This window comes from Vipera berus, assembly GCF_964194415.1.
Source record: "Vipera berus genome assembly, chromosome: 1".
NCBI lineage: Eukaryota > Metazoa > Chordata > Lepidosauria > Squamata > Viperidae > Vipera > Vipera berus.
Window position 1 is genome coordinate 336557911 of NC_138202.1, and position 19182 is coordinate 336577092.

The window sequence follows — 19182 nt, forward strand, 5'->3', positions numbered from 1 at the left end:
ACCCTGAAAGGTAGTTGTCAGGTGCAAAAAGCATTAGTGAATGCTTCTCCAGAAATGTTTGTAAAGAGAGAATATGTAGAGGCTTCTCACTTCCATAGAACAACCTGTTGCTTGATTCTGGAGAAATGTGAGGTGATGTGAATGCAGATGTTCTACTTGTAAGCTTGCCTGAAGAACTTTCTAAGGCTTTCAGCTGATCCTCTATTCTCTTGGCTTCCTTTACAGTACAGTGCTGTGGACAACAACCCTCTTTCCCTGTATGTCATGCATCCATTTTGGAACACTGTAGTTAAGGTGAGTAAACCTATTGTCCGCCCTGTTTGTGTGTGCTTTCTGTACTACACTTGGGCTTTAACTCTCTGTAAGTAGAAAAAAAATTATGACCCATTTAATATTAATATGACCCCTTTGTCCAAATCCATTTATATTTCATTTCTAACTGAGGTGGGGCGGCCACCAACCCGAATGGAGGCAAGAGATGGAGAGCTCCTTGCACGTCAGTGAAGAGGAGCGGATCCTAGAGAAAGCTATTGACCTGATGAAAAAAACCCTTAGCTCACTAAGAGAAGAGAAACCTGAATACCACAGCCGCAGCAGCGCCTGGGGCCGCAACTGGAGAGACAGTGGGGGGATCCGGAACCAGCAACACCAGGGTGGTCTGCTGGACCAGGAGCTGCCGCCTCAGTAGCACCCACCCCCCACCGAACCACAGACGGGGATCAGGATGGGGGGCAATACCGCCTGCTGCGCAGACACTAATCCATTCAAAGACTACCACCCGTGGAAGCGAAATTCAGGGGACAGCCACCACTCTTGGGGTTTTTCCTAACCCAAGTCCTCAGCTATATGGAAGAATACGGATGGGACATCTCCAGTGACAAAGCCCGCATCCGCATCGTGCAATCTGCCCTGGATGGACCAGCTGCAGACTGGGTGCATGACTCCAATGCCCCAGAACTCAACGACTTCAACCAATTCATGTCATCCTTGAGGAGGCGGTTTGAGGACTCTTTGTCTGATCGTAAGGCCCAGGAGAGAATCAAAACGGTGAGGCAGGGCAGACGGCCATTGGCTGAATATACCCAACAACTCTGAGCCATTGCCAGCAAGCTGAACTTGCCGGAAGACATCCTCCTTAGCTATTTCAAAGATGGGCTAAACTACAACCTGTATGACGCTTGCCTGCCTCGAGGAGACCCACACCATCTCAATGACTGGTATGTCCCAGCAGAGGAGGCGGAGATAAACCTACTAAAATGGCACTGCCAGGGAAAACCATGGGGCCGCCGGCTGCCTGAGCAAACATGCGAGCAAGCAAAACCACCGTCCACGGCTAAGAAATCAACAAGCTGTTTCAAATGCGGGAGAGAGGGTCACCGCGCTGCAGAATGCCGCTCAAAAGCTCCTCAGCGCAAATCAGAGGCATCACCCTCCAGGAGAACAGGGAAGTCCCAAGGCAACACAAAAGAACCTGCCATGAGGGGAACAGAGGCTGTAGAGTCCCCAAACCCTGCCAAGGACTGGGAGGGGATTCCGGCCTACACCGCAGGGGCGGTGGACAGCTCGGAGGGAGAAACATTGGTAAGTGGATCCATTCCACCCATCCTTAAGACAGTGACTATATGCCTGAAGCCGTCAAAGTAAAAGCCCTAATAGACTCTGGCTGCACCTGCTACCTCATCAGCCCGACGCTGTTGAAAACGAAGGGGGGGGGGTCCCCAGTGAAACCCAGCCAGCCCATGAAGTGGACAATGGAATGTCAAGCAGCATTTGAGAGGCTAAAGAGACTTTTTTCTGCCAAACCTGTCCTGAGACACCCAGATCCCAATAAACCTTTTGTAATACAGGCAGACACTAGTGATGTGGCAGTGGGAGCTGTATTATTACAGGAAAATGATGAGAGGGCATTGCAGCCATGTGCATATACATCCAGGAAACTCACGGAGACAGAACAACGTTGGGCCGTGTGGGAAAAGGAGGCGTACGCTGTGAGGTGGTCATTACATGGCGCCATTTCCTTGAAGGAAATAAAATCCCCTTCCAGGTCTGGAAGACCACAAAAATTTGGAAGCACTAAAAACACCCAGGAAACTCACTCCTAAGCAAGCCCGCTAGTCCCAACATTTTCACCGATTCCATTTCTCAAACATTTACCGGGGGGGGGGGAGAATTGCTTGGCGGATGCAAAATATATTGGACCTTTTCCAATGAAAACAATCATAAACCCAGTAACAGTAGAATTAGAATTACCCAAAAATCTTAGGCAGATACACCCAATTTTTCACTGCAGTTTACTAAAAAGAGAACAACAGTCACCCCTATGAACAAAACCCCCACCACCATCGCCTCTTATCACGGTGGAAGGAGAACAACACTTCAAGGTGAAAGAAATCCTGGATTCTAGGAAACACCATGAAGCAATTCAATATCTAGTAGCTTGGAAACACCACCCCTCCTCAGAAAATGAGTGGGGTCAATAAACATCACATTAGAGCACCCTAAGTTGCTTAAGAAGTTTCATACAGAATATCCTAACAAACCAGGCTAACCTTTATATTTTGTTCCTCTACAGGTGGACCTGTCTTTTTTTTTTAAGAGGAGGGCAGATTGTCAGAATTCATTTATATTTCATTTCTAACTCCCTATCTGTGCAAAACTAAATCTCACCCCCTTACTGGAATCTGCCATTCCCAAGGAGGGGAAGAGAAGACAGGATGTTAATTGGCCATCTCTGTCCCTTAGACGCAAGGTTTGTTTATTCAGCCTGCCTGGAGGCCATCACAAAAGACCAGGGAAGAAAACCTTTGAACTAAGAAGAACAAAGAAAGAGGGAGGGGGGAAGTTTGGTTTGTATCTCCAACTGGAATGTGAAGGGGAGGAAGTAATAATGTTGCAAATGTACTGATGTTTCTCTTTTCCCAGGAGGGGTTTTGACACATGAAACCTGACTGATCCGGGACTGACCAAAGAGACTGGGGGGAGGGGTACTTTTTCGGGGACACTTTAAAAGTATTGATCTGTGAGACAGTTTCCAGATCCTGTCTAGATTATCCACTGCCAGCAATGTTTTAGTAAAAGTTCCTATTTGGACAATCCTGTCTCCAAGAGTTCTTCTTTCTTTCCTAAGATGTGGATTGGGGTGGGTTCTGACACCCTTTTCTCTGTGAGATTCCCTTCTTTAGAAAACTTGATCATTTGGACATGCAGTCACCTTGTGTACTGGGTTTTATGTTCTGCTGCTATAGAACGATAAGGAAAAAAGGCTTACGTCAAACGAAAAGTTATTTATCCTTGATGAAAATTACTGTGTCCATTAATATGAACTAGCTGTGTGGTTTTTTTTACTTGCTTTCTCCTAGATTTTCCCTAAGTGGCTGGCCCCAAATTTGATAACATTTTCTGGTTTCCTGCTACTGGTCTTCAACTTCTTTCTCATGGCATACTTTGACCCTGATTTTTATGCTTCTGGTAAGACTTTGATGTTTTATTCAATTTTTAAATTGTGTGTGCCTTTATAATCACAAGAATGTCAAGAATTATGAAAAATATATTCTTGATACTGATATCTGTTTGATTTTAGCCTTGCTTGATATTCAGACTGACTCAGTTTTACTTAGCTTATGGCCAGGCCACACAGATTTACTCAACAAATGATGCGTAAAATAAACCGGTTGAACTTTATGTATGTACCGAGCCCTTGTATTGCTAGAATATTGCCTACTTAATCTTGCTGTGGTGTTCTTAGGTTTTCCAATTTCTTGATTTATTTTTTACAGGCTTTTAAAAATATGTATGCTGTCCTTCAAAACCAGGTATATATCTAGCTGCTTGCAGGACATTGAAATCATAAAAGCGTGTAGAGATTTGAAATGAAAACTAAAATATGATAAGTCACAAAAATACAGGTACAGGTAGTACTTGAATTATGAACAGTTGCTTAGTAACAAGCCAGATTCGATATTCTGATAACTTCTTTGTCTCACTCACTTCTCTCTCTCTCTCTTCTCTCTCTTCTCTCTCTCTCTCTCTCTCTCTCTCTCTCTCTCTCACACACACACACACACACACACACACACACACACACACTGAGGACAAATGATTGCGCTTTGGGCGCTTGGCAATTGGACTGCATTTACAGCCATTTGCATTGTCCTGTGGACCTCATTTTACAACAGTTTTGCCGAAAACCAGAATAACACCAGTTTTTGCCAAAACCGCACTCACTGCAAATCATTGGTTCACTTAACAACTGTGGAGGGGACACTAACCATTATTTATCCTGGGAGAATATCCTCTTTGAATAGGATCTTAAACTACGATTGGTAATTAGAGGAAGAAATATTTCTTCATATATTGTAAAGGACTTTACAGGTAGTCCTCACTTAATGAACTACAATTGGGATGGGTTGTTGAGCGAAGCACTTGTTAAGCAAGATGTCATGTGACTGAGACCCCCATGACTGCTTTGCTCAGTGATCACAATCCTGGCACTTCCGGTTGTGGTTGTTAAGTGGACAGTAAAGAATGTGCCTGAGGGGTTGGGCAGGGAATCTGGGAGCCTCTGTTCAGAACTGAAAATCTCCCCTGCCAAAATTCAAGCAAGATTTACAGCCCCTGAATGAAGAAACACTCACATGCAGCTGCGCCAGGCCCCCACCCACCTGAGGCATCCCACATTCCTTATCTCCTGTGCTGCCTCTCTGCTCAAGAGTTGAAAATCCTGCTTGCATTTTGGCTCGCTCTCGTCTCTTGGAACTAGCAGAAAGAGCTGCTTGCCAAAGGATGTCAGCTTTCTTCCATGCATGGAAGGGAACTCCTTTCCCAGGATCAGGAAGCAGAGCTTAAATCATCAGGATATGAGTTTCATTTTTCTACCCCGCTGAAGGATTTAAGCTCCCCTCCACATGGGAAAGGGAATGCTTTTGGCAGCATGCAGGAATAGCTCAGATCTTCAGAATCTAAGCTCCATTCCTTCAGTCCACTAAAGGAGTTCAGCTTCCCTTAGCGGGCAGGTTTTTCAACCAGCCTCCAGAGATGAGAGGGAAATCCTGCAGAGATTGGACTGCAGATGGTGATCACAGGGCACTTGGCAACCAGTTGTAAGTGCAGACAGGTTGCCATTCACCCAGATTGCAATCACATGGCTGCAGGGGATAGCTCAGTGCTTTACGACAGCTGGAAGTCCAAGGGCATCATAACTGTAAACATTTGTTAAACAACCAGTTGGTAAGCCAGCTACCTGTTTAGTGCCTGATAATGCAGGTGGTTTAGCCTGGCTTCACAAATTATTTTATTTTATTTATATACTGCCCCTGTCACTGTTTGACACGGCTCTGGGCAGCTGGGAATTGGTCAAGGTTGCATAAATCTGGATAGTAATATCCATTTATTTATTGAATCTGGAGGCTAATAAAAATTATAATCATACAAAAACAAGCAATACATTAAAACATAATAAAAAAAGAAAATATATCGAGCACAGTTTACTCATGGCTTGACACTCAGTGTAATGTCTATAAATCCCCCAAACTCCTTTGGAAGAACTCTATTGTAAAACCTTGTAAAAGATGAGGCTAATTTAATCTACATGGAAAGGCTGTTCCAAAATTTGGAGCTGTGTCCAAAAGCTAGTGTTTCCTGCATTTGGCCTCCATCATTTCACCAAAATGAAGGATTACCCACAGCTTCTGGTTGGGCAAGGCAGTTGTGGCTGAGGGTAGACTTGAATTTGGGTTTCCCTCATTCTGGATCAACCTTAATAGTTACACTCTTTCATAACCACCTAATTCTAGACTGTATTAAGAAATCTAAGGGTGTTTTTTTTTTTACAATAACAGTCTTTAGTGCTTAATGAACAATTTGTTGTCTGGGTTCATATATTTAAAAACAATAATTAATTTCTATAATTAATATGTTAGTTGATAATATATTTCCTTATAATAATATATTAAAGAAATCTAAGTTTTTTGTTTTATCAATCCACAGACTTAGTGCAACATACAATAGAACTGCAATAAAAGAAAAATGCATTAAGAAATAATAGTCAAAACAGCATTAAGCATGCCATAAAAACCAATAAACTCAAATTTGGTAGTGCAGAATTGTTTTAACTGCCTTACAGAACACTGGATTGTGCTAGATTATACCAATGAACTTTCCATTTTTTTATTGATAATGATGTTAGAAATAATTTCAGAAGTTGCACTGAATCAGAAGTCATCAGTGTGCTGAAACTGCTTTATAATGAAAAGTGAAAGAAAATAATGGAATGCAGAAAGTTACATATGGTGTTGCAAAATTGCACGTCTAATTTTCCTCCATTATTCTAGGAGCCCAAAGAAATTAAATGATTAAAAGTTCACTAAATACTCCTTTATATAAGATGTGTGATTTTCATCATCAGATATAGGGATAATAGTTACCAATTAAAAGTTTGCAAAGCATATTAGGGAAATTGAACAAATTGAACAAAGTTCTAATTAGCTACCCAATAGGGTACAGTAGCTGTCTTTTGCCTCTAGCAAGCCCTTAAATACCAGTTACTAATTAATCCTCAGGTTTATTTGATAGGGTGCTCAGAAAGTTGGCTGTCAAGGAGGACAAGATACTGATTTTAATAAACTTTTGCTTCCATTGTGCAATCTTGCTTTTGGTAAAGAAACGAACAAACCAAAATTGTATGGTTACAGAGTACTCAGTGTTGAATAGAGGAATTAAAAATCAGATTGAAAAAGTTTGACCCATAGTAGAAAGCATGAATGGCTGTTTGGAAACTGATTAGGAGCAGTCCATGTTGCAACTTCTTGCTGAAGTTCTTTTTTGTCTTATTTAATTGTAATGCTTAGTTGGATTGACTACTTGTAGGCTTAGTCACAATCCATTTACTGTTCAAGAGTAATGTTTTATTTAGGTTTAATCGGCAACATGTGACTCAGTGGAATATGTTGTTTGATCTCTTTTCCTCTAAGAGGAAGATTACGGTATCCTTAATGAAATTATACGAAGATGCCTTTGTGGTTCTTGTTATTTTGAAATAGATAATTTGTTTTTCCATCACTGAATGTGGGTGAGACATGAAGATACACATGTTTTAAGATGTCCATCTCAGCAAATAGTATAGCAGCTGCCCTCTGTGTTTGCAAAACTAGGATCTTCATGAGGGCAGACAAATCTTCTGTTGTTTAGTTCTTTCACTGCTGTTTGCTGCCCAGCTAATAACCAATATGACAATAGTTTTATAATGGTGCTGCTTCCTGGCTCTATTTTCCCAAACTGAAAGGACAAACTCAGTTCAGATTGAGAGCAAAATATGTATTTTTCTCTCCCTAAAGGTGAGAGAAAAACATGGTCTCACAGAATATTGACCCAAATGGATTTAAAATTTATGCAGAGCTAGCTAATAATGTATTAATATTAAACAGCCTGAATGAAAATAAAGAAGAAGAAGAAGAAGAAGAAGAAGAAGAAGAAGAAGAAGAAGAAGTTGGAAGGGACGTTGGAGGTCATCTAGTCCTACCCCCTGCTCAGGAAGGAAACCCTATACCATTTTGGACAAATGGCTGTCCATTCTCTTCTTAAAAACTTCCAGTGTTGGAGTATTCACAGATTCTGGAGGCAGGTGGTTCCACTGGTTAATTGTTCTAACTGTCAGGAAGTTTCTCCTTAGTTTTAGGTTGCTTCGCTCCTTGATTAGTTTCCATCCATTGCTTCTTGTCTTGCCTTTGGGCGCTTTGGAGAATAGCTTGAGTCCCTCCTCTTTGTCGCAGCCCCTGAGATATTGAAACACTGCTATCATGTCTCCGCTCGTCTTTCTCTTCATTAAACTAGACATACCCAATTCCATAGGCAGTGCCAAAGAATGTTCAAACTATCGCACCATTGCACTCATTTCTCATGCTAGTAAAGTTATGCTTAAAATCCTACAAGCTAGACTCCAGCAGTATGTGGATCGAGAACTACCAGAAGTACAGGCAGGATTTCGAAGAGGCAGAGGAACTAGAGATCAAATTGCCAACATATGCTAGATCATGGAGAAAGCTAGAGAGTTCCAGAAAAACATCTACTTCTGCTTCATTGACTATGCTAAAGCCTTTGATTGTGTGGATCATAACAAACTGTGGCAAGTCCTTAAAGAGATGGGAGTACCAGACCATCTTATTTTTCTCTTGAGAAACCTATATGTGGGCCAAGAAGCAACAGTGAGAACTGGACACGGAACCACTGATTGGTTCAAAATTGGGAAAGGAGTCCGGCAAGGCTGTATACTGTCGCCCTGCCTATTTAATTTATATGCAGAGCACATCATGAGAAAGGCAGGGCTAGATGAATCAAAAGTTGGAATTAAGATTGCCGGAAGAAATATCAACAACCTAAAATATGGAGATGATACCACTCTAATGGCAAAAAAGTGAAGAAGAACTAAAGATCCTCTTGTTGGAGGTGAAGGAGAGTGCAAAAGTTGGGTTGAAACTTAACATTAAGAAAACCAAGATCATGGCATCCGGCCCTCTCAATTCCTGGCAAATACTGTAGATGGGGAAGAAATGGAGGTAGCGACAGATTTTATTTTCCTGGGCTCCAAGATCACTGCAGATGGGGGCTGTAGCCAAGAAATTAAAAGACGCTCCTGGGGAGGAAAGCCATGGCAAATCTAGACAGTACACTAAAAAGCAGAGACATCACCCTGTCAACAAAAGTGCGTATAGTCAAGGCTATGGTCTTCCCAGTTGCAATGTATGGCAGTGAAAGTTGGACCATAAAAAAGGCTGAGCGCCAAAAAATTGAGGCCTTTGAACTATGGTGCTGGAGAAGACTCCATTGAGGACCACATGCTGAGTACAGCCGGTCAGCCAGCTATGAATCCATCTGGTGGTGATTCTGTCTAACCCACATTTTTCTATCTTATGAAGTAGAAGGTTGTGATCTACTTTATCAAATGCCTTACTGAAGTCCAAATAAATTATATCCACAGCATTCTTCTGATCCACTAATTTTGTCACTTGGTCAAAGAATGCAATAAGATTTGTCTGGCATGATCTGTTTTTGACAAACCCATGTTGGCTTTTAGTAATGACTTTGTTTGCCTCTAGGTGCTCGCTGATTTGTTGTTTGATTATCTTTTCCAGAATCTTCCCAGGTATTGAAGTCAGGCTGATAGGTCAAATTTCCTGGATCCATTTTTTTTCCTTTTTTGAAGATGGGAACTATATCAGCTCTTTTGTAATCCTCTGGTAGTTGCTCCAGAATCTTTGAAAAACATAGTTCAGTGGTTCTGAAATCACATCTACCAGTTTCTTGAGAACCTCGGGGTGTAATCCATCTGGTCCTGGTGATTTGAACTCGTCTAGGCTGGACAGGTGCTCACTTACCATTTTCTTGCCTATCTTAACTTGTCTTTCTATTCTGTTTTTTATGGCACTATTTTTGATAGGTTGGTCTGTTTTTTCTCTTTGTGTAAAGACAGATGCAAAAAACGAGTTAAATAGTTCTGCTTTCTCTCTGTTGCTTGTCACCTTCTTGCCACTTTCACCCACTAATGGAGCAATCATTTCCTTCACTTTTTTCTTGTTTTTTACATGTTGAAAGAAGTTTTTTTTGTTATAGTTGACTTTGGTCGCAAGCCTTAGTTCATTCTGAGCCTTAGCTTTCCTCACTTCATCTTTGCAGGCTCAGGCTGTTTGCTGATATTCTGACTTAGTTATGTGCCACTCTTTCCACTTTCTAAACTTGTCCTTTTTATCTTTCAGTTTGTCAGAGTTCTTTATGCAGCCACGCTGTGTCAGAGAGTTCTTTATGCAGCCAGTGTTGTGAGGTAGCAAATAAATTGAATAAATAAAACAAATCAAGCTAAATTTCCAAATATTCATGGTGTTTGTTATCAATAAGAGGGAAAATAGTTGTCATTGCCTTCGTCCTGTGTTTATATTTTTGGACTTTACAATCTAGGCTGTGAGCCCAGAATTACCTGGTAAAAAGTATCATCCTACTAACTTTTCAAGGTCAGCCGGATGTTTTGCTTCTCATTGATATATAATCTATTACCTCAGATTATGTCAAAGTTGTGTTATAACAAGTAATTATAGTAGTAATGGTAGTAGCTGTGGTGGCGCAGTGCTTAGAATGCAGTATTACAGGCTAATTCTGCCCACTGCCAAGAGTTCAGTCCTGACCCAGCTGAAGGTTGACCCAGCTTTCTATCCCTCCAAGATTGGTAAAATGAGGATCCAGACTGTTGGGAGCAATAGGCTGACTCTATAAACCAGTTAGAGAGGGCTGTAAAACACTATGGAGTAGTATATAAGTCTAGGTGCTATTATCTTGGGTCCTTTCTGTTCAAATTATTTTTAAAAATCAGCATTTTCTGAATAAGCATGTCTCACTTAATAATGAATACAATTTTGATGGAAACCCAGGCTTTATATTTGTTAGTACTGAAATTCACACCTGAAAGAAAAATTAAAACCATGATATTTTATAGTAGCTGAAATGCTGTTTCGTGTTCCTAAGTATTGAGAGGGGTTATAACCTTTAGAGCAGTAGTACATAACTTGAGTTCCCTGGATTGAATGCAGCCCCCACCCCAAGATTTGTATGCAGAAATTCACAGAATGTACATCCAAAGCTTAATTACATCTAATTAAATGGAAATGAAATGAAATCTCATTCTTCTGGCCCCACGCACTCCTTTTTGAAAGGAAGCTCTACTTGTCTTTCACAGGGCAAGGATAGCATTTATTAATATAAAAATGCAATAGAGCATTTTCCAGATGATTTTGATTCCATTTCCTATCAGTCCTAGCCCTGTGTCAAATGGTGAAGAATTGCCAGTCCAAAGCATCAGGAGAGTCCCAGGAAGGATATGTTTTCTCAAGAAGTTTTGATTTGGTGGGGGCAGGGGCCATAATTCAGTAAGAAGCATAGCTAATCCCATTATTGAAGGGTTTAATTTTCCAATTCGGCCTCAGTGCTTTGGAGCCCACCCATTCTAATACCTTTCTTTCAGATTAACTGATCTTGCTGCTGTTGTTTCATTTGCATATTATTTCAACTTGTAATTGTAGTTTAAATTTATTATCAGCCGCCCAGAGACACAAGTAGTGGGCGGTATAGAAATGTGATGGATGAATGAATAAATAAAATACTATTTTACACTATAATTATGGCAATAAGAGTGGCATTCCACAATTGGGTGGTAGCTGCTATGAATTCAATGGTAAGTAAAGGTTTGCTGATACAAGCAAGTAGTAGATGTTAGAATACGTTTTCCACATCATAGTGTCTCTTTGCCATTGCCGCCTTCTGGGATTTTTTTTAAAACTTCTCATTCTAATTTACAGTCCTAGTATTTCCTGGTAGTCTCTCGCCCAGCTGCCATGACTTATTATTGTCCCGAAACATTAGAAGAGTTCCAGGTTGGTTAAGCCTGCAACAGAATGAACCTGATCTTAATGACTAAAATGTACTCTTCTTCTTGTTTGAAAAATGTTTTCCTAGGGAAAATAATGACTTTAATTACTGTCTTTCCTGCAGCACCAGAACAAAAGCATGTTCCAAACAAAGTGTGGGTCATAGTAGGTCTTCTCAATTTTGCGGCTTATACTCTAGGTAAGATCTGTTAATTTTCTGCACACTGTATTTATACAGTCAGCAATATATTAAGTGAGCATATTATTGAGACCAAATTTCCTGAATAAAACAGCTGCTTATTATTACACCTACAAGTCTACTGCAAAATACATATGCAAGCAGATTGTACCTTATGCCTCTTACCGCTCATGCTTGTGGCTGAAATATCAGAGGATGTTTTTCCCAAAGAGGAGGAGGGATAGAGGAGCTGCTCTGTTCTCTGTTGCACATTCATGTTTCTTCTTCATTTTAGTTTCATCAGGGGCAAGAAAGGAGACTCTGGAAGATGCAAGCCCAAAGCCACAAGCAATTTGTTCTAGAGTAATTAGTTTTCTTTTGGAAGCAACATATTCTGATCAGCTTTTACAAAAGGAAATAAGAGTATCTACTAGTAAAGTAAAGTGCAAGTAGTATGTGTATAGGGAAAAATGTAGCAGGAATATTTAAAGATGAATGCAGTGGTATAAGGCCTTGAGAGTCCTGTAAAAGATCTGTAGCAATTTTAGGAAAACAGTAGGATTTACAGCAGAAAAGGGATAGCGTTTTAGGGATTCAGGGATTAGGGATTCAGTTCGCCACAATCTGAAACCAAATCTTTCTTTTCTGCCTCATATAATTGCATGCATTTTCAACAGTTTTTAACAACAATGGCACTAGTAAATGAGCCTTGGTGTATGAATTGCCAGAGCCTCACCCAGCTTAGTTCTTAAATGTTTTTGCTTTGATTTCTTTCCTTAATGTATTTTTCTTCTAATTTTAATCCTAGCCACTCAATAGAAATGAAAGCAATCAGTTAACCTTCTCTTTCTGTGACATCTTTCTCCTCAGATGGCGTGGATGGGAAACAAGCACGTCGCACCCAATCCAGCTCCCCACTTGGGGAACTCTTTGACCATGGCCTGGACAGCTGGGCTTGCATGTTCTTTGTGGTGACCGTGTACTCCACTTTTGGCCGAGGATCCAATGGTGTCAGCGTTTTTGTCCTCTACCTGCTCCTCTGGGTGGTTTGGTTCTCATTCATCCTTTCCCATTGGGAGAAGTATAATACCGGGATTCTCTTCTTGCCTTGGGGCTACGATATCAGCCAGGTGGTAAGTCAACCAGCCTTTTGCCACAACCATTGCCAAGGGTTGCCTTAATAGTGGTCAGAGATCTGGTGTCATGGATCCAACTGCTACAATGAGCATGGCTGCAGCCATTTTTTCTTCTCATTCTAGGTTGCCATGTGGCTTATTTTGATTCTCTAGGGTTTAGATCTGTTCCACTTGCTTATTATTATCATTTTCAGGTTAAAGCCCCATTTATTTTATGTGAGATTTCTTTAGAAGGCTTGAAATAAGATACAGAAATGTTTAACCCTGGAGTTTTCAAACCTTTTGGTGCCAGGACCAAAGATTATGTAAGATTATGTGACACCACAACCCCTCCCCCCCATCTCTCTTGATTTCACTCAGATTAGAGTTGGGTGAGAAATAAATACACCACTATGAGTAATGAAAATTATTTAAATTATGTTTGTATGTGCATAGAATCTACAGTAGAGCCCTACAGCTTTATAAAATAAAATTATATTGGAAATAATCATATTTAAACATTAGTTTAAATAGAAAGTAGAAGCTTGTTCAGTATTACATAATTCCTGAAATATGATTTTTTATTTTTGAGACAACCATTCTAATTTTTGGTTCTACACATATTTTGGAATGATAGATATTTCCTGAGCGGGGTATAACCTATATTTTAAGAACCCTAATTTAACCTAAAAGCAATGAAGAGCTTTAGATATGCTTATGTGTGTAATTTACCACTCAGTTCAAGGGTGTACTAATGCAGTCAAATTTCCCTGTGACAGACTAGTAAAGGTTACAAAAAAAAATCCCCTCTAAAAAGTTAAGAAAAATTGTCTTGAATCAAAAAATTTATCAGAGCCACCATTCTTATGGTTTGCAAACAAAACTAATTGGTGGTTTCCACAAGTGGCAAAGTCTAAAGGAAGGATATTTTTTTAATCAGTTTCCATTCATTGCAAAGATGTATAATGGCCATAGTATTTATGCAGACTTTCAGGCTTGTAGGATTTCATTCATATCTAGAGAGTTTGAGGAACTGTAGTTATGAAAGTGAGGCTAGGACTGTGGAGCAACTACTATTTAGAGAAGAAATTTGGCAAATTGTTATCCTGATTTGTGTTTACTGCTGTACTCAGTAATCAATTGGCCTTGAGTAGCTCACACGAACTCAGTTGAATGTAAACATTTAGAAATGACACAACAATTAAAGCAATTCTATTTGGGCATAAATGAATGAATGAAGGCTACTGCTAAGCTTGTAAGCCGCCCTGAGTCTTCGGAGAAGGGCGGGATATAAATGGAATTAAAATAAAAATAAATGGTCTGTATAAGAAATTTCTGCATTGATTCATTTTGGCTACCAAGGCATGAACTGCAAAAAAAAAAATGATTCCCAGGTACTTAAAAAAAAAAGATGAAGATGACACTTTTGACTAGCTTCTAAACTGAGCCCTTAATAAAGCAAGAAGCAGATGCACATTTTAAATAACTTTGAAAAATTCTAAGGGATAGACGTTTTGGATAAGGCCTTAGCTTTGTGAATGGAAAGTATCTCTCCTCTAAAGAGATGTCTCTTGAGACATATAATTTTAAGACTCAAAGCATGTGTTTCTCTCCATCTGCATGTTTCATAGACAAACTCAGCAACACAGTGGATGAAATTGAGTGCATTTATTGGCAGGCATGAATGCCTGTTGTGATTCAGGGTCAGCCTGTGGGTTTGGCAGTTGGGTCGGACGATTCAGAGGAGGAGGAGGGGGGTGTTGGAGAGCCTGCAGAGAACAGCCCGGAGGCTTCGCAGAGCCCTCAGCCAGGCCCCTCCCATCTGGTCACTATGCAAACCCAGCTGTGTGAGCCTGACAGCGTGGATGAAGATGACCCACAGCTGGCCCTGTTCAAGGACGCCCGACACAGGAGGCAGTCAATCAGGAGTAAACAGAGGAAGGCAATGGGGCACCTCGGAAGGAGGCAGAGAGAAGCCACGCCTTGAACTGTTTAAAAGGGGAATGTGTGGGAGGGCTGGTTTGCTGAAGGCAACCGTTTGAATAGCTCCTGTTTCATGGTTCGTGTTTTTGTTTGGCTCTGTTTGCTCTGTTTTATGTCAATAAATTTGGCAGGCTTAGTTCCAGCCTCTTGCCTTTTTGTAAAAGGGTTGTCCCTGCCTTTTCTGCAGGGCCGGTAGTAGGCTGGTACAGAACAATGCCAAAGAACTTGGTAAAAGTAGCTTTGTTTGAAAAACAACTACCAAGTATAGTTGTTTTCATTGGTGTTAGTTGTCTACTCCTCCCCGAATGCTGGTGGGCAGGCACTTTCTTTCCACTCTTCTGGGATGCCCCACTGAACGCTTTCTGAACAATCACTTACCACGCTGGAACCTTAAAAGAGCCCTTTGCCCTCTTACGTTGGCTGCCTGCAGGTTTTATTGACTTGGACTTAAATACTTGCATGGCTGAGCAGAGGGGACCTTGATTTTTTTATTTTTCCCCCCACACTAAAATCTGATTCCTTATTTATCCTCCATATACACTCTCACTCATAAATTTAGGAAGAGAAATTACATTTGAATCCTATTAACAAAAATCCAAAACCTCATAACTGTAAATGGAGAATTTTGGATGAAAAGTTTTTGCCTGTCCTCCTTTCTGTGTGTGATTTCAAGATTCAGATGAATTAGTCAGTTTGTATGTATCTTTCGTGATATTAAACTTTCTACACTTATGCTGTTAGCCTATAGAATTTGTTCCCAGAATTTTTTTTTAAAAAAAGACTATTGGGATAGTCCAGGGGTAGGCAACCTTGGCTCTTTTATGACTTATGGACTTCAACTCCCAGAATTCCTGAGCCAGCATGGCTGGCTCAGGAATTCTGGGAGTTGAAGTCCATGAGTCATAAAAGAGCCAAGGTTGCCTACCCCTGGGATAGTCCAACTCTCCCTTCCCTTTCCATAAAATTTACTGGTCTCTGGATACCCGCAGTACACCATCCTCCTATAAAATGCAAATGATGAAAAAGGTCTACAAGGATCATCTTGTCCAATTCTGTGCAGTCTGCAGCAAAATCATCCTTGGTAGATGGCTCTCCCACTTCTTAAAAATTCATATCCTTTATAGGTAGACTACCGGCTTATAGAGATCATACTGTCAGGACAATTTTCTCTTATTTAAATGAAGTCTAGGTAGCTATAATTTAAATCTTTATTTGTGCTTTTAATTTCTTTGGGAAAAGAAAATCTTTCCTGATCCTCTTCCCTATGGCATTCTTTTATATACCCAAACACTGGTACTATGTCTCTCCTTAATTGTCTTTTCTCCAGATTGCGTACCCTAACTTCCTTCAGCATGTCCTCAGAGTTTTCTGGTATAATGATGCTCACCGATTGTTCATATCCCCCACGCGAATCATTTTGTGAATGAGGTTTTGTGGGTACTATTTCATAAACGTGCCTTGATCATACTCTCAAGATATAATTTTCAGTCAGCAGCTTAAACACCTTGAGATATTTTCTGGGCCAGCTTCCAATTTTGCACACAGCTTTCAGCATTCTCAGTAAAGTAGGTATGGAAATGCAGACACCTATAGGATGCTTAGTTTGGGAAAGGTTGCCTTGGTTTATAGCTTCTTCCCTTTTACCAAGAAAAGTTAGCTCTGCTCTTTGCACCAATTACAAACCCTTGGACATGCAGTTGTAGCAGGCACAGGGCATGAAGAAAAAACTTCTACATATTTCCATCAACAACATTCATGTTCCATTATAACACATAAAAGACTTTTCTGATCTCTAGACAATTTTGTCAATTGGAAATGCTGGATAGATGATTATTATAATGATCTGTAATTCTGTCTTCTTTTCCAGACCATTTCAATAGTATACATAGTGACATCCATCATAGGAGTGGAGGCCTGGTACAACCCTTTCCTGTTTCATTTTTTATATAAGGATCTGTTTGTTGTTATGATAATTGGTAAGAGGAATCTTGTAGAAACTTGTATCTTTTGAGCTGCTTTGTACCAAAACCTAGCATGTCTTTATCAAGAAAATGTTTGTTATTTATGCTGAATTTTCTTATGAGATGGAGATGGGAGGAGGTCACATTGAGTAGTTATTTGTTCCAGAATATCTCATACAAGATGACATTTTTGTTGAAAGCCTAAAACTGTGACCAGGTTTCAGTCTGTCTGCATTGCAGCAGATGAGTTGTATATAACAAGATAATTAAGTTAATGTAAAAGTAAAGCATTAGAATTGATAATGAATTATCAAAGTGGAAGATAGTTTCTGCCTTTTAGGATCAACCATCAAAACTGAAGGAATGAGCACTCAAGAAATATGCTGCAGATTAGCACATGGTAGAGCAGTCATGAAGTCCTTGCAAAAGATATACAGTACCTATGAAAGATAAGAATTGTGTAAACGATGGCATTTCCTATGACACACTCCATGAAAGTGAAAGTTGGATTCTGAAAAAGTAGGATAGGAAGGTACCGTATTGACACTTCTGAACTTAGTGTTGGACTCCTGAGAATACTTTGGACAGTTGAGAAAATAAACCAGTGAATTATCGAACAAATCAACCCAGAGTTCTCACTCAAGGCACAAATGACCAGGCTTAAATTATCTTAAGTTCCAACACATAATGCAAAGACCTAGTTCTCTGGAGAAGATTCTAAAGCTGGGAAGGGCAAAGGAAAGAGACGTCAGATAACATCATTGTAGCATCTGTATGGTTTTATTGCTTTTATTGTTGCCTCTGCCCAGAGTTGCCTCACATTGAGATGGGCAGCAAATACATAAACGAGAAGAGGATGATCAGCAACAAAGTGAATGCACTCAGTCACAGAGGCAATGAATGCACTTTTGGAAGACCAAATGTAGAAACAGATTGTCATGGAGAAAACCTATCCATGTGGTCACTAGGAATCAACACTGACTTGTTGGAACATAACAAAAAAATTATAATTGTCTAAACACTGACTGAGGGAAGTATTTGGAGAATGAGCGTGAATAAATTGGAATAAGTATGGCATATTCACCACATTCTTAAGAATATATTCTCTGATCCAACATACATCTAAACCAAGGAATTTCCTATTCACCAGCTCAATAATTCAGGAAATTCTGAGGCAAGAGACAAATACAGTTTTTCTTTAAATTTGGATCTTCACTATTTTTTTTCATCTGTGCAGACTAGGAAACATACATTAAAGCTTGCACAAATCTGTAACCTAATCCAGCATATTCCTAGTATAACCTTGGAGCCCTCTTCTGGCAAACGTGGCCAAATCACATATTGTAGATATCATATCATATATATTGTTGTAGAGCCCGAAGTGCACAGAACTTTAGTTAATTATTTCAGTTGGTTACTTTCTAACTAGGGGCTGCTTGGTGATTCATCTTTATCTCAGAGGTAGTTGGCCTTTTCTAAAAAGTTTCAAAATACTCCCTGCCTTGGATTTCAAGTTATAGAATTGCAGTTGAAATTTTGCCCCTCACTTTCATCCCAGTCTCCCTAGGCCCGGGGTAGGCAACCTTGGCTCTTTTATGACTCATGGACTTCAACTCCCAGAATTCCTGAGTCAGCTATGCTGACTCAGGAATTCTGGGAGTTGAAGTCCATGAGTCATAAAAGAGCCAAGGTTGCGTACCCCGGGCCTAGGCTATCATGGTAATTTACCATGTTAAGTTACCCTTAAGGTGCTTTAATTTGTTTAACATAAGCAAAAATATAGATCTGTTTTAACATATTTCAGATACTTCAAAAGAATGTGCATCTACATATCTGTGCAGTTACATGTCAATGTGTATACATGCCAATGTATTTTTGGGACAATATTCTACACTAACCAAAGTATCTAGTTTAATTCTAAAATAAATGAATAAATATCACAACTATAGAGATTAATTTTCTTGGCAGCAATACAGAAGTGGTTTCTACTTATTCTAGAATCCAAATTATAGGTTTGATACCATAGTTGTCTCAATTTAGTGTCTTAAGGCAAGACAATTAGCCCCAGATACTGCTTCCTGATAAGATATGAAAATACATGAAACATATGCAAAATGATAAAAATATTAAGCCAAGTATTTGAAAATCATTTTCTTGATCCTGAGCAATTTACAATCAGATACAGATTTCTCCTTATGTATTATAAATATAATCCTAATAGCCACTCTTTCTTGCATTGAGTATTTATAATTCTTTGCAACATTACATGAGCTAGTATAAAGCAAATATGAGGTTGAGCAGAAACATACATTGTTTATGCATTAGAGACTGCTTTTTTTAAAAAATATAGTCATGAGTTGTGTTGTGATGTTTCCACAGGGGGACAGGTTTGACCTTTCCCCTTCTTGAGATGGGGGGGGTAAGCATTAAGATTATTGGAGGTTTATTACATCTATTTTATTGCTGTTCCCATTTAAAATCTAAAAATTATAAACCATAGTTGATCAGTATGACTTGAATTTCATTGATGCAGTTTTAGA

The 19182-nt window shown here is 39.8% G+C and overlaps 1 protein-coding gene across 1 annotated transcript in view; it reads left to right on the forward strand.

Annotated features, from left to right (window-relative positions):
* The window catches only part of SELENOI (selenoprotein I), a 51889-nt gene that overhangs the window by 24667 nt on the left and 8040 nt on the right, over positions 1-19182 (forward strand). Inside the window, exons 2-6 of the mRNA XM_081313654.1 lie at positions 226-294; positions 3360-3468; positions 11530-11604; positions 12454-12716; positions 16549-16657. Of these exons, the coding sequence (XP_081169780.1) occupies positions 226-294; positions 3360-3468; positions 11530-11604; positions 12454-12716; positions 16549-16657 (625 nt within the window). The remainder of the gene's footprint in view (positions 1-225; positions 295-3359; positions 3469-11529; positions 11605-12453; positions 12717-16548; positions 16658-19182) is intronic.